This window comes from Athene noctua, chromosome 7 (assembly GCF_965140245.1).
Source record: "Athene noctua chromosome 7, bAthNoc1.hap1.1, whole genome shotgun sequence".
NCBI lineage: Eukaryota > Metazoa > Chordata > Aves > Strigiformes > Strigidae > Athene > Athene noctua.
The window spans coordinates 12,622,580-12,648,915 of record NC_134043.1 but is presented as its reverse complement, the minus strand read 5'-3'; the positions used below and the strand labels follow the sequence as shown (position 1 = coordinate 12,648,915).

General features: G+C 40.1%; 1 protein-coding gene across 2 annotated transcripts in view; it reads right to left on the bottom strand.

Annotated features, from left to right (window-relative positions):
- The window catches only part of ADCY5 (adenylate cyclase 5), a 223,278-nt gene that overhangs the window by 61,472 nt on the left and 135,470 nt on the right, over positions 1-26,336 (bottom strand). For both annotated transcript variants that reach the window (XM_074911429.1, XM_074911428.1), the window contains exon 3: positions 25,075-25,196. In XM_074911429.1, coding sequence (XP_074767530.1) covers positions 25,075-25,196 — 122 coding nt within the window. The remainder of the gene's footprint in view (positions 1-25,074; positions 25,197-26,336) is intronic.

The window sequence follows — 26,336 nt, the reverse complement described above, 5'->3', positions numbered from 1 at the left end:
CTGCCCTAACACACTCACATGTTCTGGTGAAGACTTACCATCGGCTTTTATATTCTTCATTCTCTGGAGAAGGAAATCTACACTGATTTACTCTACTCTACTCATCTCCCTGCTGCGCATGCTGCTCACTCATTGCTTTTCCTTTTTTTCCTCAGCTTCTAAAGAACTACAGAAATGAAACCTTCCATTTGTACTACACCTTCCAGCTGGCTTAGGCCTGAAAAGGCTGTAAAAATATACAACTACAGAGCTCAGTAGCTCCTCTCAGTATGGCCACAAGCAGGCATCACCCAATCTTCTCCTGAACGATAAGTACAGCCCTTGCTAACTGAGGCAAACCTCTGCTATTGCAACAGGGATACTGAATCGATCCTATCCATCCAGGATGGACTGGGAAAGCCCCCTGAAAGCAGCGTGGACTGTTTTGAAGGCACAGCTATTTGAATCACAAGTATTAATAATGATTCTTCGATTTCATTTAATCAATTCTAATGTTGTACTGCAAAGATTTTTTTTTTTTAAACTGGAAAAGGTTACAACATTGAAAATATTGATTTGCAATCAAAACACAGCCATTACGCTAAATTTAAAACTATTGAGTAAAACAAGCAACAGACTTCATCTCTACAGATCTAAGATAAAATGTATATACGCACACACATTTATATAAATATAAAATTCATAAGCTATACTTGTATACTGGAACATTTATCAAGTGGTTGATGTCTTCTTTTATTATTGCATCAAACTGTACTTGAATAGGAAGATAAATTAAAAGTGTAAATAACAAGCTCTTTGGAATTGTTTCTTCTTTGTAAAATAAAACTCCAACATGTTTTAGGCGAATTGCAGAGGCTATGTTTTCAGTTGGAATTCCCTGCAATGTCTTCAGACAGAAAGCAAAGACAACAAAAATATTTTCACAAGCATTTTTTGCAAAAATCCTGAAACACATTTCAATTTTGGCATGCTTTTCATATTTTTCTTCTACATTTCAACTCCAATAAATCATCAACCAAACATATTGCGTTCAATATTTCTTTGGTAGTCAGACTGAAATGAAAATGTACAAGGAAAAAGCAAGACAGGAATGCAGAGATGTCTAAATCAAAATATACTTTGCCATTTTTTAAACACTTGAGAAAATACACAAAAAAATCATCAAGATTTCATGTATTTACAAACAAAAGTAAGCTTCTCAAAGAAATACACTTGAAATCAACTGAAAACTTTGGCTAAGCAACTTAAGTATGTGTTAATATGTAACCATAGAAATCAGAAATGTTTTCAGTTCTTGTGGCAGTAACAAAACATGTCTTGCTGCAAGCATGTTCCTCTTCCAGCATGGGCCAAGTTGCAGATCCTCATTTGTGGACATGTTCACACTCCTTGCTTATGTGCATGTTGTAACAGCCATGTGTTACAACAGAAGGAATAAGGAGCAATCGCTGCTCTCACATTCAGATAGAGATGGATATATCAGAATAATACACAGGGATGCCTTGAGCTTTCTCCTCGTGCCTCATTCAGGAAACTAGCATAGTGTCTTACTAAACATGGATAAATGACTGAAGGTTCCTCCCTCCATTTCCCGTTACTATCATGCCAGATAAATGGATCAGTTATTCCTAGAAGTTAAATCACAGCAATATTTTCAATGAGGCAAATGAAGTAATCACAGAAAACTATGGAGCTATCCTATGCACAGATTGAAATACTTGATTACAACATTTTCTCAAACTTGTAACCTTCTATGGGTGACCAGCAAATTGCTCTTCGTTCAAATTCAGCAGCTATCTCCTTCATCTTGATCCTTGTCTTGCACTTCCAAGAACAGCATGGTTGCAGCTCCACAAGCAGCTCTCCGGCTGAGTTCTAGAAAACTACAATTACAAGCACTACAGAAGGGTTTATTATGAGAATAAAACCTGGAAAGGTTGTATGATGGGAATCAGAAACGCATTCTGCACACAAGCCGGTAGCAATATTGGGAAGATAACATTGATGCCCCTGTTAGGAAGCTAACATTTACTACATGAGATGCTTCTCGGAATGAGTGTTTTGTTTGAGGAAAGAGGGATGCATGAAACAATTTCAACAAAGCCAGTTTGATAATTTTTGAAAGGGAAGTCAAGGAAAAAGAAGTGTAGTTTTATCTAAAGAAAAGGAATGAATTGCAAGTATTTTTTTAGATGCTTCGAGTCTCTTCTCGCTCTTGAACATGAACATGATGCTTGGCAATAAAGGGAAGAACCACCTGGTACATGCCTTTTCCTCTATATAAGAAAACCTACTCAGAACTGGTTACATGTTAAGTCCTTTAAATAACTCTATTTTTGTGCACTTTGTGATTAACATGAAGGTATCAACCTGCACGTCCCACGCCCTCACCCCTCTTTCATGTCAGGTAACCAAATAATATATGAACTTCTTGAAGCACCTGTGCATATTCCGTTACAGACTTGAGAGAGTGGTGTGACCTGCTCTGCAACCAAATAGCTACACCACTGAGCTATCAGAAGACACTGGGCACAGCCTGGGACACACAGGCTGCAGGGAATGGAAAACCACAAGGTTCTGAAATCAACTTTTGCAATCAACTGAAAACTTAGAGATGTCTGTATTGCTGGCTAAGCAGGGTATGGAAAGGACCACATGAGAGATGGCAGAGGACAGAGCAGTGATCTGGGAACTGAAGACAGAGAGGGGAAAGACACATTTGTGGCAGGAGACTGGAGAAAGAACAGCACATGACCGTTATAGAAAACAGCCCTTGCAAACAGGAACCCAGCCTGAAGCCTCTTGTCTTCTGCTCTTAACAGAGAGCTCTGAAAGCCACTAAATCACATTTACTTCTCCTGTCTAACCTGTTCCCTCCACACACTCCTGCTAGCATTGCAGCTCCAGCAGCAGAGACAACAACCAGGCTTATTACTCCCAACACTGCTAATGACTCGCATAGGAGAAATGGGGAATTGTGTACGTGGTGCTGTGCCGTGCCACTTCTGTTCCTTTTGTTATTAGCCCCAGTAACCCTTAAATTCAACCTTCTCCCTGTAAAATACCCAACAGCCCAGAAGCAACTAGGAAAAAAGTGGATTTCTCTTACAATGGCCATCAGGGATCAGCACATGATCCTCATCCTGTGTCTGGTTAGAGCTTGTCTTTGAAAATGAAGCCCACTGTATCTCCTCACACACACAACATGCATGCAGTGAGCTTGCAGGAGCATCTCCCAGTCCTGTCAGTGCATCTTAACCAGACTAAGAGGCTAGAATTTAAACACACAGCTTCTCCACTACCCTTCAGTCCTCACTCCATACTTGTCTTTCATGTCAGCCTACCCTTAGCAATGAAGAGAGTTTATTAAAGGATGATGGTGATGGATGATTGTGATGAAGGGCACAACTCAAGCCAACTATTTGTCAGTCTTCAGAGGGCAAGGCATTTCCTTGCTGGTGGGAGTACAATGCCAGTAATAGGCCTTCTTTGTGCCAAAATGCAGGGTAAATGACAGTGGTCAACAAAAGGTCAAATTAAATAATTATTATAGCATAAAATATCAAGAGATAAGTAAGGCAGTAGTTTAGAAATAAACTGAAGCTGACTGGAAGGGATTGACCACACAATCTGTAACCCGGGCATCAGCAACTATTATCAGCCCTGGGTCCCAGTCCCTTCATCTGAAAGGCTACTGCTCTGTGGAAAAACTAGTTTAGCATGTAATTAAAACGTTGTAATGGCTTCAGAGCTCTTGATATATTTTCCACTCCGTCACTGCCTTCAGATTTACCATCTGATTGGTTTTTGTCCAGCACTAACCAGGGTATGACCTCAGAAAAGACAAAAAACTGGTCTATTTCTGGGAAAGACAGACAAGAAAAGGGGAGTTATCATTCATTTTATAAGGTTTTTAAAAATTATTTCTGTTTAATTTTGGTTGAAAAGTACCACAAATTGTGTTACAGGGTAGAGGTGAATACTTTCCTAAGCTCCTATTTCAGCTCCTATTTCCAGCAAGGACTGGATCAAGATTTCATAGCTGCACAAGGCAAGCTCAGTTTTGTGCCTGTTGCCCTATGTAGCTCATGATGCTGACAGGGAAGAAAGATGAAAAGGAGCTTGAGTAGCTTCCTGATCCTGCCATCCTCGCCTCTGCTTGGGGACCTGCCTGATACCTGCCTGCTCTTGCCCAAGCCCCGGGCAGGGGAGCAGGAAAGGCAGATACACTGGCTGGAGCATCCCCATGCTACTAGCTCTTCCTGATTCAAAGAGCCCAGGGCTGACAGCACAGGGCAGGCTGGGCACACAGCAATAGCTGCCACTGGGATGTCAGCCCCTGCCAGAGCTTGGCCCTTACCAAAACCACCACCGCCACTGTAGACTGTGAGACCTCCACGAGCAGGACACCTAGATGTTTTTTGCAGAGTGCTTCACATAGCTGCAAAGGTAGAGTGAGGTGAAATGGAGAGATGAGCAGCTAAGAAGCAGAGCCAAGCGGAGGAAATTCCCAAAGTGCTGAGCTCAGCTTCCCCATTTTTTGGTCTGTAATGCATTCACAGGATAGTTAAGATACACATGGACAGGTGGCTCAGGTACCAGTAGAAGCCTCAGTGCAATACTCCAGAGATCAGCAGTGTGAGCCTGCCCCGCCTGGGCTGCTTTCACAGTCTGTGCTCAGGTCCATCCCACTGCACCTTCGGTCCTACCACTGCAGGTCATTTAAAACTAGCTCCTGGAACTCAGGTGATCCTTGCTGTCACTGCACTGCTAATATACCCTGAGGCAGAGGCATCACTGAATCTTCTGGATAGCAAAGGAGAAGGTTGTTAGCAAGAGTGTGAGAAGGGGAGAGAATTGGCAGGAAGCAAAGAACGATGTAAGGAGTAGGAAGAGCTAAGGACAAGGTGGGAAGCAGGAAACCCACATGAGACATTTGAAAACCACACACACCTACAGAAAATGATTTTGAAGTGCAGCCTTAACTGTCTGAAGCTAACAGAATTATCAAAGGAGGGACACGACACAGCCAGGTTTCCCTGCAAATGCAGGATTATTCAAAACACTAAATTAAATCATCAGTGCTTCTAATGTAAAAACAAAAAAACAGTCGTGTTCTATTTTGAGACATGTGCGTGCCATGCACGCCAGCCACAACATAAATCAAGCAAGGCAAGAAACACAAACCCTATCACCATCACAACGGTAATGCCAGTCATGAATATAAACACCATGTGTTACTGGAAACCGAACACCACAGGCACTGCATGGGAAACAGAACAAAACCCCAGACTCGGTGAGCCTTAATGACTTATAAAAACAGCAAAGTGCATCTGACTGAATATGAATCAAAGCCATGGTATTTTACTGCAACAAATGCTACCTACAAGAGAAGACAAAGTTAATGTACCATAATAAAATAATCACTGTCCACTAAAACCAAGAATCATGAGCAAAGGTGTAAGAAGAGTAAGTCATTTGTTGTAGACAGTCTGCTGCTGTCAGTGAATTCACTATGCTAACTGGTGAGGACAGTGTATCAGGGTGCTACTGTTATTTTACAGTGCTGCTATTGGTATTGTGTGTCATTAAGTCATGCTATGAACAAGGAAGAAGGAAGAAGGAGGATGGATGGGGATGAAGATGACAAAACTCTCAGTTGAAGGGCTGGGTTGAGCCCTTAGCACCAAACTAGGATTTCACAGAATTACAGAATGGTTGAGGTTGGAAGGGACCTCTGGAGGTCACCTTGTCCAATCCTCCTGCTCAAGCAGGGCCACCCTGATTACCCAAGATCACGTTCAGATGTCTTTTGAGTATTACCAGGTTGGGAGCATCTCTTGAGCGTTTTGGTAGATGAGTCAATTTTCGCACTTGGACACCTGTTTAAAAGCCAGTTCCTTGAGAGCACTGTAAGCCCAGAAGTTATTTCCCAGCTTCAGTGGCATAAACATAGTATTAAATTCATCTAGAAGTTCCTGGAATAGACATGGCATCGAGATACACCCAGTCTCTCTTTCCTAGGTATAGCCACTTGGGGATGGGATGACAAGGAGGTCCTCTATGTGATCTCTCTTCTACCCCCTCTATGCACAAGAAGGATTTCAGCTTCCAGAAACATGAAGTGAGAACATCTCATAATGCCCTTTTCCTCCTGAATTTAATAGCAGTAACAACTAAAGGACAAACCAAAACAAGCTGAGGATAAGTTCATAGCAGTGGCACAGTGACTGTGGTCAGGCAGCATGTCTAGGTAAAGCAGCACAAACGTGAGCAAGGGCAGCAAAGCCCACCTAAGGAGGGTAAAGTGGCCCACACAGATCATTGTGCTGAGTGACAGCCCAGTGACTGGTCCAGCAGTGGCTGCAAGCTACTTTCAGACTAACTCAGGTCTCAACAGCACATCAGCCTTGCTCTCCAGGGATGTCTATGTGACAGGCTAAGGTCTTAGCCTTAGCGATGCAAAACATGTTCTCCAGAACAGCAGGACATCAGACAGACCAGAGGTTAAAATATTTCCTTCTCCTACAGTCATGGAAAAAAAAAAAAACCTACAGTAAAAAGACACACTCTCTTTCCTAAACTTATATGGTCATTTCAGAGAAGATCCATTTAGTATTGAAAATCACCTATTGTTTCAAATGAGCCCTAGCACTTCTGTGACACGTCAGCTGGCACAGCTCTCCCTTGGGAATCAGGACTCTGTCATGCACCATGACAGTGTTCCATCTTTAGATCAGTCACACTGGCTCCCACTTGCTCAAGAGGGTGTCTCACGTATGTACAAAAATGCTGTGATAAGCAAAGCAATACCTTAGAGAGAATAACACAAAATAGGAGAAAATACACACAAACCCCCTACAAAATCAAAAGCCCAGAAAACCGTGAGCCTTTTCACTTTTTTTACAGCAAAAGGCAGAAAGCTTCCTGTCCCTCATCCAAAGTAGCAAAAAAGGTAACCCAAACCCACATCCCGTAATTGAGAAGTTCACTTTGCAAGGCCATACCAATTGAAACTGGTGACAGAGTGAAAACTGACAAAGAAGCAGACCAGATGGCTCTTGGAGACACTGGTGGCAACGTGCAGACTGCCATCCACAGAGCCACTGCATGACGACAGCAAGGCTCATTGCAAAGATATAAACTGCAGAACCCTGCCTTTACTTGATTTTCCCATGTTTGCTCTCAGATGACTGTTATGGAGGTTAGAACTGCCTGGGGGACTCAGCTGGAAGACGCATATCCCCAGCACAAACTCTCAGCATTTGCGGTTGCAGCCCTGTCTGCGTTAGCAGTGTGCTCCTGGGAATGCCCCGCTGAGAGTGTCTGACCCCGCTGGCACTCAAGAGCTGCTGAGAAAAATGGCACCACACTTTCCATCACAGGCAGTGCTCCTCACCTCGATGCCTGTGCTCTGTCCTTCACTGTCAATGCAGGAAATAAGAAGAAATGAAGATCCTGAAATCACCAACCAGAAGGGGAAGACTGCACCAGTCATACAGGCAAAAGTTTTTCCATGACCTTCCTAGGTTTGCAGTTTACAAGCATGAGTAGCAACCCCCGTTATTGGAACCTAGTTATAACAAAGAAGCATCGGTACTAATTTTTTATTTTAAACATGAAAAACTTGCTGCCCCCTCCCTCTAAACATCTTGAGTTAAAAGTTTTTCCTATTTCAGCGGGCTATATTTAACCAGATTGATTCTTCGCTGGAAACAGGAGTAATAAATAGCCTTTTGGGAAGAAAAAACATTTGGGGAAGGCAAAACAAATAAAGATAGCTATGCACTGGGTACTAGCCAAACTATAGGTGGAGCACATTATAGATGTCTTTGAGATGAGCAGAAGGAATTTTATTACTCCATCATTGCCGGTCAAATTAGATGTCACTCTGACAAACACATAAAAGAAAACCAAGCAGCCTAAATGAGATTTTGGGTTACTAAGAAGGAGGGACTTTGGACCTTTTTCATGTATCTAATAAGGGACTGATGGGAATGTGAAAATTTTTCCAATCATTCTGGTCAGGGAAAGACATGTGAGAATGATGCCAAATCCATTCCAACTCCAAGGAAGTTTAGGAAGGCAAAGCTGAAGGATATACATGGCCTTTTGCAGAAAGGTGCAAAGAAACCATGCATACTGCTGACCCCAATCGTGTGTCTTTGCTTTGGCTTCGAGCAAGCCCAGACTCACCCGGGTCTGCCTGACCAGCGCAAAAGAGTTGGCAGGTCTGTCCAAACTGGAGCTGGATCCAGCCCACACCAAAATAAATCTGATTCATTTGTCCCACAAGACATCCTGAAATCCAGAACTGCATATAAAACAAAAAAAAAAGCCATGTTATTTTCTGGTTTTCAAACTTTAGGCATGCTTTTTGCTGTGAGCATTCTTGCAGTCTGTTTTCTGGTATTAGAGCAATCTCTGATGTCAAAATCCTGCCAAAAACCAACAAGAAGGGAGACAGAGCTAAGAGAATTCTGAAAGAAGGGACTATCCATTACCACCACAGCTGTAGGAGTCTGGCACAATTCCTCCCTGCTCTCCTTCGAGAGAATGGCTTGCAAAAGGAACTGAAGCCACAGAAGCAGTGCAACAGGAAAGAGAAACAACTAAAAACTCAAGTATTAAACCAAAAGACAACCTGTTGCATAGAGGCTGTGTGCCAGCAATTAATCAGTTGTCAGAGAAGGCAACAGAGTAGTAAATTCTGGCACAGTTAACAGTTTCACATGTATATCCTGGGTCAGGCACAGAGATCAACTAAGTTGCATCTAATCAAGTTTGGGATGCTTTCTGTTATATATTGCTCAGGTCTTTGTCTTTAATGGTAAAGGAGTGAGCTCTTCATAGCTGTGCAAACTGTACTGAGTCTGGATATTCCACCAAACAACGGTGCTTTTGTACTCTCTAAACAAAAAGTTGCAGTAATTCTGCATGCAGGTCATTTCAACCTAATCTTACTTGTTCCTCACTCTCTCCACTAGCTTCCCCAGTGTCCTGTCCTTTTGTGATTTACTTACTCTGCAATTTCAAGAAGTCAGGGTTTTCCCTCTAGAAAGTCACTATGTAATGAAAACATTACATTAGTATACAAATGTCATAATTAAAGACATTAAAGAGCAACTATGACTTTCCGATAGTTATTTTTCCAAGGAGAGTAGGTACCAAAATATGCAGACTGTTTCATGAATAAGCTGAAAATGGACAAGTGATGTGCTGTATACACAATTACCATTCGTGTTTGGGAGCTTACTAGATCAATAATACTGAAGTGGCCATTTGCTGGGGAAACTGATGGCTGGAGAATAGAAACATGAGTCTTACTGACCTTTTTGGAATAGCCAACATGAGTTGACTCACTGCCTCCCCATTTCTGTACTTTTAAATGTAATTGAGCAGTTGTGTTTTTAAAATGGCACTGATGAAACTGTAAAGAGAAATGGATCCAAAGCATATAGAGAAACTTAATTGTGCACACTTTGTAAGGGTCGCTTTTCTGAGAAACAGCAATGCAACATAAGTGGAAAAGAACTTTAAAATGAAGACATAATCCTTTGTTAGTTATTCTGAAAGGTAAAGTGGCTGGCCAAAGAAAATGGTACAACTCATTAACTGAGGGATCAACTTGTTATTAATTGAAAACAAACCTGATAATAAATTTAATAATAAAACACATGATGTTTTCAGTGAGAAGGGAGATTGACTGCAATTTCAGAATTAAATGAAAAGGAAAAGATCCTTCAGGAAATTGAACTCATTATCTGGTTATTGTACACTACATTATTATTCCTTACCTGATAAGAACCAGTAATGAATAGATATCCTCAATTCATGAGTAAAGTTCTTCCGACATTACGAGGACTATAATTTAACATTAAGGGGCTTGTTTCCTTTTTAAGATGCGATATACCATCACACTGCAAATGATCAATGGCACTTGAGCTGACACCTATCTTTGGTTCCCTTTGGTGACACAGCAAACTCCAGCTGCCACAGAGAAACAATGTAAATATAATGCAATTCTGTACAATCAATATCAGCAGTAAAAACACTCCCCCTCTGAAGACAGTATAGGTGAGCTCACTAAATGAGTATTTCTATGCAAAGATCATCCTTGAACAGGGAATATTAAATTCAGTGCACCTCTTCAGCCCCTAACATACCTTGGATTCCAAATACTTTGCATATGTCCATTATCTCATAGATAGTAAGCAGTGTTAAATCTATGGCATTCAGACTATATACTGTAATATCAGAAAACATTTACACCACTTCTGTTTTATTATGCTGGTTAAGATATTAGCTATCAAGACACCTTGAGTCTAATCTTTGACAGCCCATCATTTGATTCTGTGATCAGTTACTTAGCTGGCTCTGTCTCGAATTTCTTTCTTTATAAAATAAAATGGACCATTTAATCTCTAAGTTCTTAAGCATATGAAGTCTTCAAACTGGCATTAAGCAATTGTTAAAATGTCATTGGTGCTAGAAAAGCAACATCACAGTATTTTGTAGCGACAGCAGTATGGTAAATAATATACAAAGGGCCTCAAGGTCATGGCAAAGCAGGAATGTGAATCCTGACCTCATGAGTGTAGGGAACATCCACGCAAAACCTACTCCTGGGATGATGGAGCAGTGAGTGTGGCAAGGCAGGTCTGCCCACTGCATATGTAAGTCTTTTTAACTTTCCACTGAATCTCCCCTGATTTTTGCAATCAGTAGTTTCTTCTCATAATGAAGCAGGCATATAATTTTAACTTGATTTCAAGAGAATTACTGTAATTGCCACCACCAGAATAATAGATCTGTGTATAAAGAAATGGTTTTTCTCTTACATTTTCCATTGGAAAATTTAATTTCTCTGTTAATGCATTAAGATATTTCACTAAGCCATTTGCTTGCTACTCTCAGTATTCACAAAATATCATCTTGAAATGAAGTTCCTGTAAACAGTTATTATTTTACTAGTGAACTAACATCAATAAAATCAATAGAGTCTGACCAGAACATTTCTATAGAATAGAAAGCTACCTAGAGATCACTTAAAATATATATTATGGTAATGTGACTCAGACCATAAAAATAAGAGGAAAGTTACTGTGTCAGATCTTTCTATATCTATGCAAAACCAGTCTAACTGATTTCTGCTTACTTTCCATGTCACTACAGTAACAGCAATTTTGGCTTGAAAAGTAAAAAACAAAAAAAACCCGAGATAAAGTGTCTGGCATTTGAAAGGATAAGTTCAGATCAGTTCAGAACAGCAGGTGTCACAACTTCAAAACACTTCTGTATATTCATGTTATATATACCATAAAACTAACCGTTACTTCGAGCAAGGAGTGAAACTGGAGACACAGCTTGCTGATGTCCCAACGTTACGGTGGCTTTTCACAAAGCCGTGTGAAATGGAATTAAAGTGCCATGGAGGACACATGCCCATCTGAAGGCTAACATGGCTAGTAATAAAATTGTGGCTAATGAGTCACAGGATAAGCAGGTTGGGACTTTCCCCGTAGGGGATTCGGGGAAGCCAGAGCTAAGTTCACCCACAGAGCAGGAAGAAGTTTGTTCAAACTGTCTCATGTGAACTGTGATAAAGTATATATGTTAACAGCAATACAGCTCCTCTCCCCAGCACACACACATTCAGCTTTCTAAACAGATGCTTTGGATTAGAATAATTTGTTCTTCCAGATAGGAGTAGCCATGACTGTAGTAAAGTGTTTCTAATACAACATATCCATGCTCTCCCTCGGGGGGCTGTACTGTAACTGCACGAATGGATGCGGTACAAGTTTCCAGCGTGAACAGGGCCCGAGGCCGTCAGGCAGATCCCGAGCAATGGAGAGGAAGGAACAGAGCACGCAGACAAAACACAAACCCTAAAGATCTCCGAACAAACTGGAATTTGCAAGATGCGCACTAAGGCAAATAGCAGCTGTGGTATTTGATGTTTGTGTAGCTGTTTTTAATGCTCCTATAGTTCAGATATCAAGAGATGATTCTCTATTCTTAAGTACCAAGCCACTCTCCGGAAGCCTGAAAATGCTTAGCACAGCTACTCTGTTTCTTATATACCACAATAAACAAACTTGCAAAGGAGCTGGATTCTAAAAGCCAGTGGAAAGAAGGAAAGAAGGAAAGAAGGAAAGAAGGAAAGAAGGAAAGAAGGAAAGAAGGAAAGAAGGAAAGAAGGAAAGAAGGAAAGAAGGAAAGAAGGAAAGAAGGAAAGAAGGAAAGAAGGAAAGAAGGAAAGAAGGAAAGAAGGAAAGAAGGAAAGAAGGAAAGAAGGAAAGAAGGAAAGAAGGAAAGAAGGAAAGAAGGAAAGAAGGAAAGAAGGAAAGAAGGAAAGAAGGAAAGAAGGAAAGAAGGAAAGAAGGAAAGAAGGAAAGAAGGAAAGAAGGAAAGAAGGAAAGAAGGAAAGAAGGAAAGAAGGAAAGAAGGAAAGAAGGAAAGAAGGAAAGAAGGAAAGAAGGAAAGAAGGAAAGAAGGAAAGAAGGAAAGAAGGAAAGAAGGAAAGAAGGAAAGAAGGAAAGAAGGAAAGAAGGAAAGAAGGAAAGAAGGAAAGAAGGAAAGAAGGAAAGAAGGAAAGAAGGAAAGAAGGAAAGAAGGAAAGAAGGAAAGAAGGAAAGAAGGAAAGAAGGAAAGAAGGAAAGAAGGAAAGAAGGAAAGAAGGAAAGAAGGAAAGAAGGAAAGAAGGAAAGAAGGAAAGAAGGAAAGAAGGAAAGAAGGAAAGAAGGAAAGAAGGAAAGAAGGAAAGAAGGAAAGAAGGAAAGAAGGAAAGAAGGAAAGAAGGAAAGAAGGAAAGAAGGAAAGAAGGAAAGAAGGAAAGAAGGAAAGAAGGAAAGAAAGAAAGAAAGAAAGAAAGAAAGAAAGAAAGAAAGAAAGAAAGAAAGAAAGAAAGAAAGAAAGGGGGGAAAAAAAAGCAGCGGCCCACACAGCATCAAACGCTGGTAGGCTCAGTGCTAAATAGCAGATGATTCTTACTGAATAACTGCCCTAGATTTTGCAAACAATACAGGGAACAAAAATAGAAACCCATTTACATATTGCTGTTAATAACTTTATTTATAGTGTCACAGCTAGAGCACAATAACTGCAGCCATGGCTTAACTTGAAAGCCATTCACTGTGGAAGAGTCAGACAGATACTGTTTTCTCAGTCCTTATGCAACCAAAAAAAAAATCCTGCTGACAACAGCCAGTGACCAGAATCCTTACAAACAGAAGGAGAAAAAAAATTAACAGCAGTCAAAGGCAAAAGCAAATCATCCCCAGGATCTCACTGGCCTCTGCCCCTCCTGATTACTTCAGACATGCTGTGGTTAATCAAGGACCACTGAGGCTAAAAAACACAGCAGATAAATAATTTTCATTTCAGTTTGAGCCTCATGATAGCATCTTACAGGAATACTTGACTGATTTTTTTGTTGTTTGTTTGTTTTAGTTAAGAAATACAGACAGAGCTCGGGCTAAGTCAGCTGCTACAATAGAAAAGGATATGTGTCCAGCATTTAAGAACATCCCTACCACATCCACGCTGCCTGCTACATGATTGTAGCCAAATCTTTGCTAGGAACCCATATTCCTGCCAAAATACAGGCCAGCTAAAATACTACTGGCCTGTCACAACAGACTGGCACATCTTTAAGGAACAGAAATGTACACAGCAATTTGTATCCTTGATTCCTTAGTATTCTGCTTAGTATTTCATAATAAATGGAGTGAGAATGCAAGCAAGGAAACTGTGTTTCTTAAGACCCTTTGCCTGAATAGTGAGAAAACATGGATCTGATTTTTCCTCTGCATGAATCCAGCCTGAACTGGACAATGGGCCATTTTGGATTGGGAATGGGGGTGCCCTCAGGACCTCCTGCTGCAGCTGCTCATTACGTATAAAATACTCAGAATAATTAGAGGCAGAGAGAGCAAGTGCCCCGCTGATTACGATGCGCTCCGTGACATGGAACCGTGGGATTCGAGCTGCTGCTCTGGAGTTTAATTCTTTTATATAAAAAAATGAAACAGTTAACAAAAGAGAATGAGGACACCTTCTTCAGTTAGGGCCTCTCCTAGGAGATATAGCCTCAAATGCCCTCTGCCACATGGGAATACAGAATCCAGATAACCTACGCTGGCATGTGGGTCGAGGCTCTACGCTCTCAGATGAGCACGGCATGCCTCATCACTTGTGTGTCTTCACAACTGCCTCTGTGTTTTACTCTCTGTCATCTGGAATGTCCACTGAGTTAATTTCTCTTGGTTTTCATTTCAGTGAAGAATGGAAAGATGCCTGTTTGACGTGGCAAAATGTAGCACTAATTCCCCCAGCAGATATAGCCAGCGGTCACAAGAAATCCCCAGCACAAAGAGCGCATGTGTTTGGGCACACTCCCTGCTTGCTCATTCTGCACAATTCCTCTGCAGCACAGGCTGAGCAAAGCCTTCAAGGTCTAGTCATTAGGATGTTTCTGTAAGGGGAACCAGGCATTTCTGAGTTGTAATCAGCCTCACTACCAAGTCAAATTAAAGAAATCACTGCCAATCTCAGCCTTGCCATTCCCCAGCCCCAGCCTCCCCTGTGGGGTTGAGTAGTAGCAGTGGATCCTGACACAAGAGTTTGTGAGTGCAAAATGCAAGGAGGTGTTTCTAGGTAGTACCCATTGTCCAGCAAGACAACTTAGAATATGTTCAGTGATTAGTAATACAATAAATGCTGTGTCTGCTATACATAATGGAAAAATAAAAAGCTGTGGGACATGACAGACCAACAAAATACAGCTTTTATGATCCTCCGCTAGAAATTATCCTGGAATCTGGAGGAAAAATAACCTAAAAAGAGATGAAAGAATACACAAAAGACATTTAAATAAGCCAGCGAATGCATGTATTTAAGTGAAATACCCTGATCTGACAAGTGCTAATGAAGTACATATTGGGCTTCTGCATTACAAAAGTGTAGCCCTAGATGATTCTCAGCAGACATGCCATTATTTTGTGGATGAACAAATATTTTCACCCTTCCATGCTGTTCTCAGAATAAGACATCCCCTGAAAAATCACACATTTCATCCTTAAACACAGCTTTAGTTTTGTACAGTTATTCTCCAATACTATTTTATCTCTTTTTTTTTTTTTCTTCAGATGTTTTTAAGCTTTCAGAGAAGATACCATTTTCAATTTACTCCTTCCACCATTACATACTTCCAAGGAAAAGGAGATTAGCAGGTAAGCCACATCTGCAATTTCAAGGTTTCTGGGCTTTGCAAGAAATTTTTAATTGCTTTAATTTCAATAACAAAATTTTATTTATTTTGCAGCTGAAAATGACAAAGAGTACTGGATCTTAAAAACAAAATATCACTTACCATTTATATTCTGTAACACAACTTTGTCTCTGCATTAGACCTGCAATCCTAAACTGTGACCTGCTGGCTGCTATTCTGCAGAAGGGAAGATTTTAAGGAAGAAAGGCAAAGACGACGTGGGGTTTTTTTCTCCTTTTTAACTGAAACAAAGTAGAACTATTAAATCAAAAGGCCTCTTTTTCTCTTCCCTGGAAAGAAAAAGAATCTCACAAAGGGGCTTACAGTAGTTTTGAATGCAATCCAGAACAAAAGGTTCCAAATGAAACAGAATAATTATACTTTTATAGATCAGCATTTGGCTTCTGTTGAAGCCTGATCTGTAACTAGAATTGCTCAAGTTCCCCTGAGCAGAAGCCAAAGTTTTGTTTGCTTTATTTTACAAATTGATTCTTATTAGCTCATTCTCTGGAAACAGACATGGCAGAAAGCAGCAGTGCATTGGTGTGCATACTCCCAAGATTGGAGGCTCTCCACCAGAACGGCTATGGCACATAACCATCCACTATCTAAAACTGTATGCATCTGTTTTCCATTCTCTCACCTTCGTTCTCCAGAAAGTACTAACAATTGCTAAATGTGCTCCTTGGTTTCCAAAGTTTTTTGGTCCTTCCTGTCTTCTTGTCTACCTCTCCACTCTGGTCCCCACTCTGTCACAGAGGTCTCATCTCCGTCATGGTCCAGGATGTTACAAAGCATCTTTTCTAATTGCTACTGCATTCAGCACTGATGTATAGGTCTGCCAGGCCTTGGAGATAACAGAAATTAACTAGCTGTCAGAAGAAGGAGGTTGTCCTAGTAACCCCCTATTAGCAACACATTCTCCACAATGAGTAGGAAACGAACTCGGGTTATTATCAGACTCTGCAGAGAATCATGTTTAAAGTTAAAAAAACCCACCCAAACCACCACCACCAACAAAAAAAAAACCAAACAAATGAGCTGACATGGTGGATCTACAGTCTGTCACTACTATATATCTCTCCTGGAAAAATTCCCCACTGCCTCGCACATACAACCTTCCTCTTCATGTGGGAGGGCAAGTTGTGCTTCCAGATGCTCTGCACACCTACTGATGGGGACAAACAGGCATTTACAGATGATCTTACAACTGAACAAAGCCACAGTCATCCAGCCTTCTGCATGCCACTTACTGGGGAGATCTCTGCAACAGGAGGCTAGGAAAGAATATTTTGCTGATAGTCACGCAAATCCAAGTTTCACAAGTGGTCACTGCACTAGGTTTTTGGGTTTGGGAGTCAGCTCTGTACACTGGAGCTGATGGAGCTAATTTCAAATCCTGATAATCTTCCTATATATTTAAGGGGCTCATTTATCAGTTTGGCTCAAATGGGGACATGGTTACTATTCAAGAACATCCTGAGAATTTCTCGGTGCCTCTGACAGCCTCAAATATTTGCCAAACACACATACAGCAACCACAAAGATCTCTGCTGGCCATGGTATCAGCAAAAATAATACCTACATTCCAGTATCTTGTTTGCCTTTTAAAGTGTATCACACATACACTTCTTTCCAGTTTCTGAAAGCTTCCAAGTCCTCAGAACCTACATGGTCTGACAAAACTTTATTCCCACTATTTTAAAGTGTGCATCTTTCGAGGGCTCTGTAACAGAAAAACAAATGGATGCAGAAAAAACTCAATTTTCTAAAAAAGAGCACCTCTATGATTCCACGAGACCAACACCCTGCCAATGCTGTGTCTGTCATGAAATGAACTTAATCTCCTTGGTCTTTTGCCTCCTTTGCTGTTTTGTGCACTCCTCTTGCTTTTTATTTCTGTTAGCTCTGTTTCTGAAGCGACCTGTTCTAAGCCTGGTTTCTTATAGAAACATCATTTATGGAATTATGCAGTCTGCACAATTAATACCAGCCTCTCCCTAACTTTTTAACCACTTAGTATTAAACAAAATTAATAAAAAAAGAGGAAGTTTAAAAAAATATACCATGACTTTCAGTTACTGGAGGACATAGACTCAAGTTAGCAATACACTAACTTGATGCTAACTTGAGTCACAGGATACCAGATCACTTGAGAGCTCTTTTCCACTAATGGGTTTCAGCTTTTGTTTCTTCTTCATCATTTATCCAGTGTCAAAATTATATATAAACCAGTAAGAACAGATGCATAAATTAGCAACAATTGTTCAGGGACATAAATATGGTATAAGACATAAGAAGTTAATCCATCTCCATCCAAAACTGTGCCTCTGTTTTACAGCTTCTGTAAGAGGGTTTTAAATAGTTTTGCAAAGTTCAGTGCACTACAGAATAGAAAGTTTAACAGATTTTTGCTTTTCAGTCATTATAGTCTAAGGAGGAAGCAAAAAAGGTAGGATGATTTTAACAAGAACCTCTTTAAATGTTATATAAACTCAATGTTCTTAAAACCACTTTGCATGTTAACTACATGACAAAGTAGTTTGTTAACTGAAATTTAACCAAGTCTTTTCAAGATGAAAGCAAGTCTGCACAAGCAAGTCTTTAAAAAAGTAAAGTTTTGGTCAGAGAAGACTCAATTTTTCTTGTAAAGGTTACTCTAGAATAGACTGGGAGTGGATTAGCGCAATAAACATAATTTGATGTATATTTTTACTATAAGTTTGATACATTTGTTTTTACTATCAGGCCAATCAGCAGTCAGACTTAGATTTTTAAAAAATTTAATTTTTTTAGTACTATCGAAGAAAAAAGAGAATCCAAATAACCTCGATGAGTTAAAATACTGTTCTGTAAACTTCTGCAGGCACCTTCATTATTCTCTCCGAATTACTATTCACAGTATTTCATCATTGAAACATCTAACACTCTTCAATCCATCACCCTGTGAACTTCACAAACCCTTGTGTAAACTCAGAATAGCAGGGTGTGAATTATATATCACAGGCCCTTCCTAATTGCTGATGGCTTGCTGGTGGCTGCAGATCTGCAGTCACCTATCATACTGCACTTCCAGGATGTTATCTTTATTACAACACACGTATTTAAGTAATGCATCCAGTGGGGTGCCTCGCAGCCATTTATTTATCTGTTTTGTTTTTCAGAGAGTACAAGGCTCTTTCATGCCCCTGAAGACACCAGGAGTTCCCAGTAGGGACCAAGATCACAACATATTCCCAGTTCAAAAAGAAAGATCTGCAGACAGTCAGATTAATACTTAAACAAGTTAGTATGTACTTGTTCTTCTCAAAGGGTGCTGCGTGCACACGCACAAAGAGGTACATTTGATAAAATATTTAAACTTGCCCTACTCTTTGGCTTTAAAGTTTTCAAGGCTGAACCATTGACACACATGTATTGAAAAGAGGGACCGATCCTGGGTTGAAACACTTCCTTTAACATTAACAGTCAGACATTGCACTGCTCTGATGCCAAGTTCAGGTGTAACAATGGCTGCAAAATAAGCAAATTCCTTTACACGTGGATTTTAGCTTGAATGCCTTTCTCCAAAAGACACTGATTTTTCCTCTCAAAAAGAACAAATTAGCTGGGAAGAGTCAAGTGATTAGTGGTAGTAACAGCAGAGTAATTCACCTTCACACATGGGTGAAATCTACTTCTATATTTCCAGAAAATTATTGCTAACAACAACAAAAAATTTTTAAATTTCTGGATTAAAAATTAAAAAGCCAAGATTCACTCCAGGCAGACACAGGTGAAGTTCCCAGGAGCTGGCTCTTGACAGGGAAGCAGAAGAGTTCCTGTGTAGGTAAAATTCACTGCTGTCATTTGGGGAAAGGTGTGGGAAGGCTGATTGTTTCCCTCCTACTCGCTTTTCTCAGCCTACAGCCTCAACCAGAAGTTATGGCAATTAAACGCAGGGGGCCCCTGAACCCACACGAAACCCACACAGTTTCCTGCAATCTACCTGAAAAAAATAACCTTCAACTGCTTGTGGGTATGCCTCGAATGAAGAAAAGGAGGTAGAAATCTTGCTAAGACTCGATGCTGAGAAACAACCAACCGACCCATGAACATGTCTTGGGAGGAGACTGAAGCTCATGGACTGGCAGGGAGAGCAGTACGGGGAAGCAAGACATGAATAAAAACTGAGCTTGGGCTTCCTCATGTTTAATGCTGCTCTTCCTCATCTTCAAACATCAATCATCAATTTTCATTCTGTCTCTCCCCAAAAAGGGGAGAAGACAAGGAAGGAGACAGATTATACAGTAAATATTAAAAACAGTTACTGCTCTTGAGCTTTCCTGGCAATGAGGCCTTCCATAGAAATTAAAGCTACATAAACTTTGGCTGAGACAAGAGATTTGGGAAATCTTTGAAAATATCCATGGAAGAATTGTCAGAAATTTATACATGCCATACTGTCATTTTATTTATTAAAAATGGTAAAATTAAACTGGTCTCTGCACAGCTTCAATAAGCTCTCACAAAAAAGCATGAAAACAGAATTGGGATGAGCTGCTGAACAAAATGAGCTCACTGGTGTAACTATTTCCAAAGGCAACCTGCTGTCTGACCTGGGTTTGGTAAAATATGCCTCATTATAAACCCATTTCTCATTTCAAAAGGCACTGTTAGCAAGCCAGAAAAAAACCCTGCCTATACTCACCAACATGAATATACCACTAAGCAGCACATTGCTTTGGCAAGCCATGGCACTAACATGTCCAGTTACAGCTATACCCTAGGAGCCCTCCTGCTAGCTGTGATCAGAGCTCCACTTTCTACTGCTGTTTATATTGCTAAGTCCTTTAACACCAAGAAACACTAAGACTGGATGTCCTGTGTGTGAAGACAGTGGGAGGAGGGAGGAAAAATATGATTGCTTAGTTGAAATTTTCACAAATTACATAGCACCTTGCAATCTAAGAACTCAACACACTTCATAAGCAACTAATTAAGAATCACAACGCCTATAAGGCAGAGAGGTTAAGTTGACTTGGCTGGTCTGAATATCCTGAAACTCAGCCAAAGTGCAACTATTTGGTCATTTTTAAGGGGAGAATTTTTGCTGTTAGAATGTAATTAAAACAGAAAACTAGTTAAAAATGTTTTGCTTCTACAAAGCTGAAAGCAAATGGACTGTTTCATTTTTGAAAACGATTTAGTTCAAGTTGTCAAGATGTTTAAAAAACTCCGAGATCAGGTTAATATTTTTGAGTACATGATTCATAAGAATTATGTGATGGGGAGAAGAGAGGAAACTGTCGTTTTCATTGTGATTGGATGCCAGCCCTAAAATAAGCTTCTTGAAACAGTTCATCAAAGGAATTCAATGACAAAGCCAAACTTTATCCCTTCGTGGAGGACTTCAAACCTCCTTTTATAGCACAGAGATTACTATATTTGGCCAAACCTAGATAACATTAAAGCCATTATCACTGCAACAAGATACTATAAATAGCAATAGTAATGTAAAACATTTAAAGTTCTGCCTGGGAAGCATGATAGATAAACAATATTATCTGTGCATATTTTAGGGTTTGTCTATCAGACGTAATCTCATTCATGATAACGTGAACTGATTTAGTTACATAATTCACCTTGTTGTTTACCCAAAATTACTTACATAGTCTTGGGAACTCCTTTCCTGGTTGCATTTGACAATAGACTTTATATTTAACCCACACATATGTGGGAAAGGTCAAATTACGCTCTGAGGTTCTGGATTTGTCAAAGTTAATTCTCATTCACTAAATCAGGATGGGAAAAGGTTTCATTCTCTGTTAAAAGGTTTTGTTCATTTGCATCAAAAAAGAGTGTATTAACCCCAAACTTTTTCATCTTGGTTTTGTCATCACCCTAAATTCTTCAGAAGAACATAATCCTGAAACAAATTTTGCTGCCAAAAAATCACAGGAAATTATATTTTCATTGTGGATAACTTAGTCTCTGAACTTTACTTTCCATAACAATAAGCAGGAGATTATGAACTCATTCACAGGAAGTCCCGATAAGGCTCTAAAAAGATTGCTTTTATCCATTCAGGTCAGAAAGACCACTGTATTTTGCATAAAAACACCATCTTTCCCCAAACAGAGCTAGCCTACCCTCTAAGCGAAGTGTAAGGCAATAAGCAGTATGATGGCAGAACTACCTCTTATTAAAGGATCATGGCTTTATTTTACAGACCTACTACTGGCACCTGAGGAAGGTGTCCTTTCTACATAGGTTTTAAATTGAAGTCTTTATTCTTGAAAATAAAAAAAGTAACCTTTTTTAAAAAAGAGTATGTAATCTAGTACCTAAAACTAAACATATCACAGCAGAACTGGTCATTTAGACTTCTCAATTTAAAAAAAAACCACCCCTCCCTCCACCTGAATTCACGTAATTGTAGAATAACATTTTCTGCTGGTAGAGTGGTTTGGGTTTGTTTTTAATTATAATTAGAGGTGGTCCCAAAAGCCCAGACCCAATAATCCCTGAAAATTAAAATGTTTCATCTTGTCTGGAACAGAATTTAGGAAAGCACTTCTCCCACACAAAATGTCAAACCAGGCTAATTGCACGAGGCTGTGCTTCTGCGTCTCCTGAGTTCAAAAAAACAAAGTTAAAATCAGCTGGATGGAAACCTCCAGTATCAGTATTTCTACGTTGCCTGTGAAATCAGTGAGCAACCTCACCCTGAAGATACAGTAATAACGAAGATCTTGGGCTCCAGGCATTAAGATGGCAACTGAACTTTTAAATCAATAGCTAATGAAAATTCTGATCCATTATACTTTCATTTATAATCTACCTTTTTAACTAAACTGGGAGAGTGGAAAAAGAGAATTGCTGGATATAGCTGATGGAGGAGGGAAACCTGCACCTCTGTGCAGACACACAAACCTTCCCAGTTCTACAAACTGCTGAGGAAATGCTCCCGCACATAAATCATCAACAGGAAACCAGATTCAATGGCTGGGCACAGCACCCTTGCACCGACTTCACAGACTTCTCAATTGCCTTGACACAATAACCTTTAGCTCATAAAAACTTAGATCTTATGACATTTTTGAATAGTGACAAAAACAAAGTAAATTTGCTTGGAGCGTTCTCATCTCAAAAGCCTCCCCTTGAGCATTTCCCCATGAAAAGTGAAGAGCATGCTTGCTTTTATTTGGCCAGTTCATTAATCCACATCACTGAGATGCTACCCCCCACTGTGTGTTTCTGTGTGCACATAAATGCTTCAAAATCATCTGCAGTTATTCCCACCAGAGGTGGTTTCAGTGCACCCAGGCAAGAGCAAAGGCTCCATGCTGAACTCCTAGTGTGAAATGAATCATTTGTTCCAAATCATGTTTCCTTTTTTCAATATTCTGACTTAGTTATTCATTTCCCTAAAGTACATGAAGATGAGATGTTCCTAAGTTACCTTCTACTTGCTCTCAGTACATATACTATTATTCCTATTTCTTATCTACCTTTTCCAGCCTTTTCCATGACCTCAGAGGGCTTTCATTTAGGACCTTGTAGGCACAAAGTCCATACTTTGAGGAAGATACCATTTAAGTTGGTTTTGCTTGCAAGATCTTTTGAGACCTCAGCCTCCCTTTGCACTGGAGACAGTCAGCACCTGCAAGGGCTTGATCCTACCATGAGGAACAAAGTTAAAATTACTTTTAGACTGCAGAAGATAATCTATTATGGAAATGTTCATATTATTTGGTAAATACGCAAGATATGATAAATATCTGCAAGCTTCCTGTTAGCTATCCATGAGGACAGTCAAGGAACTGACTGATGCATAAAGCCAGTTATGTACACATTTCACCTTTCATGTTACTTCACAGCCATAACTGAAAATCATAGCAAACTGTTCTCTTTTTCTGTACTCTGGGTCATGCATCATTTTTGTTCCATCTTTTGAGATCTCCATGTTTCCATACCAGCCATTATCTTTGGGCTATTTTTTAACTATCATAATTGCTCTGTCAGATTACCCTCTCCCTTTAAAATTGTTCATTTGTAAATTTGGTTTATTATTGTTTGTTTAGTTTTTGTTTATTTAGTGATATAGTTAAAATTCCAAGTAAGTATCATCCTAAAGATGCACTGAACAACTTTCAAACCTGCAAATAATGACATATGAAAATGGATGTGAAAGACTATAATACCATACTGAATAGTCTCACGTCATATCTAACAAATTGCATTCAGTTTGAATGTCAAGCTGACCTTTGAGTACTGGAAAAAAGTAATTTCTCTATTAAGAAAATTCACAAATGGCATCTATCACAAGAAATTTACCCACCTTGAACAAGATCGGTGGAATTAAGGAAAATATGAATGTAAACACACAAAACTTAATCTATTGTAACACATGCTCTGCTGGGGCACTCCTGAGGGCCTCTTCCCCTCACCTTCATCACCATATGTATACTCCTTATTTTTCATCACTGAACTATTGTTGTCTTTGATATCTGATAATGTGTTTGCTTTCATTATTGCTAGTGGATCTTTATCTGTTTACTGAGTCACAACCAAAAATATGAAGGGCTGAACTGAAGTCTACCCAAGCCAGCACATAGACTTGCCCTGATTTCAGTGAGTTTTTTATCAGACTCTAAATTCAACACTGGGCAACCTCCTCCCAATTTTCTGCTTGTACGTTATCTCTACCCACTACCCTCAATGCTAAGGAAATGTCTTCAAATGCTTCAGAATTTCATGTGTATTTTACCACATCAATTATTGGAGATCATGAAGGGCACAGTATATTAGAAATGTAAGAAATCCACTTTTATCTGCACCAAGTATCAGAAAATATAATCACCAACATACTTAAAGCTACGTAAGAGAGAAGGCTATGCAAGCAGTTTACAGGAAAACCTCTTGTTGGAAGCGGAGATGGAGAGTGGAAGAAGAGAAGCTCTCTGTCCCCAGTCCCTGTGTCTCATTTGAAGTATTTATAGACTACAGAGCTGTTACACAGTTGCAGGACCTGGCTTAGCAGAGACATGAAAGATCCCCAAGGAAATCAGGTACAACAGCAGAGGTAAAATCAAGACTAAGTTAAACTTAACTTTGTAACTGTAGTCCATAAAGATACCAAGTAACTAAAGCATTACGTTATTGTGTCTTCCCTGGGAAGTGGACAGTGGGAACCTGGTGATGTTCAGAAGCTGACGTGGCTGGAGTACACCAGCAAAACAGACTGGGTTTGATTTTGCATGACTTGCCAGAGATTAGATAGCAATTTTTTCTGCTTTTACAAGTAGACCAAGGAGCAACACATTGCTGGGTGACTGAGCAGATGCCAAGGCTGTCACTAATGGACCCTAATGCAATTCCAATCCGGCAGAGATCGCTCCAGGTGATCTCAGCCTCAGCTGGGCTCTGCAATTCACCTCACAAAAAGCACTGCCAATTTTTAACTTGCATGCCATTGTGGCTTATCAGAAGGGTCCTTGTAACGTCAAAAAATAACTAAACCCAAGTATATCACCTTCTCAAAACCACCAAGACTGACTCTAGGAAAGGAGGGGGGGGAAAAAAAAAATCTAAGGAAAGAGATCAGCTAATGTTGCTTCTCAAAGGAAGGTGTTGCAGGAATGTGGCAATCCTCCTGTCCTATAAACAAACTTTCAAAAGTCAACTGGTGACACTTTAGAGTCTTTATACTTATTTTGGATTATGTGTTGCTCTCACCTTCACCCCTGGGTGTTAAGTGCCAAGCAGTGGGAGGGTCCCTCCTCCCCAGCAGCTGAGAGACAGGCTGCTGTTCTTACCTGACGTTGTCATGCTTCTGGATGTAGATCTTATGAAACATCATATCTTCCTGTTTGGCATTAATGTCAGCTTTCATCTCCATGGCAACATGTCGAGGAAGTACAGAGAGCAGGAGACGCTCCTGTGGAGTCAGACAGATGAACCAATTAAAACACCTGCTGCCCAGTTAACAAACACACTTTGTTCCTTACTGGGGAGAAATGAGTCATCAGTTTGGTGAGAGAGGAGTACAACCAAGTGAAATGGTCTCCATAAACCCAGCAGTGGATTCCCTAACAAGTCATATGCAATTCTGTCCCAATCCCACAATAAGAATTTAATGATTTTAGAAGAAAAGATACCATTTTTCATCCCAGCTGCACTGGGCTTGATTCATGGCTGTCAATTCTTGCAAATGAAGGAGCCATGTAACTCAAAAAGTGTCTGTGCACCACTCTTGGACGGATTCTGATAAATGATACTGTCTGACCTCCCACACAGTCTCTCCACACCACCATGAAGTCCTCCTTCACATAACACCAGAGGACTGATACCCCAACACCCTTGGGCACCATTTAAAATTCCTTCCTTTCCTATCTAATCATCTAAGCACATTACTCTGACAGGCACAAACCTGTTCTTAGCAGCTAAAAAGTCAACAGGAATGTCCTGATAAAACTAACATGAAAAGTGAGACCGACTATACAATGCATTATTATACTTCTACACTCAAAACCACTGTTAGTGCCTAACTGCATGAAGACCTGTAAACCCACCCACTCACCTCTGGAGTATTTTCAATAACCACCTCTGTCATCAACAATTTGCAGCTCTCCACCCTCACTTGGCACTTTTATTTACTGATAACAGCTTTAAGTGTGACTATCATAACGTTATTTTGTAAGCTGTTCCATGTATAGTTTTGCATGCTAGGCAAGAATTAGTTACATGACAAAATGATGACTTTCTGGTAATTTTCCTAAAAACTCACACAAAATCTGTGCTTGTTATTATTCTAAATTTGGTGGCAATTCCATGCAGAGGCTATAGAATTGAAGTCTGCAGGTAATATGCCCCAGGGATGCATTTGTGTATTTCACAAATCACACCTGAGAAATTCTGCCCAGACCTTCATTTGATTCCCACTCACACCCCCCACAGTCCAAAAGAAGTTTTGCTATGGCTGAAGAAGGTGGGGAGTATCTCCTTCGGGATCAGCTCCGCTGTGGTCCAACCTGCAGGCAGTGCTCTGGAATAGCTGAAGAACCCCAAAAGCTTGTGC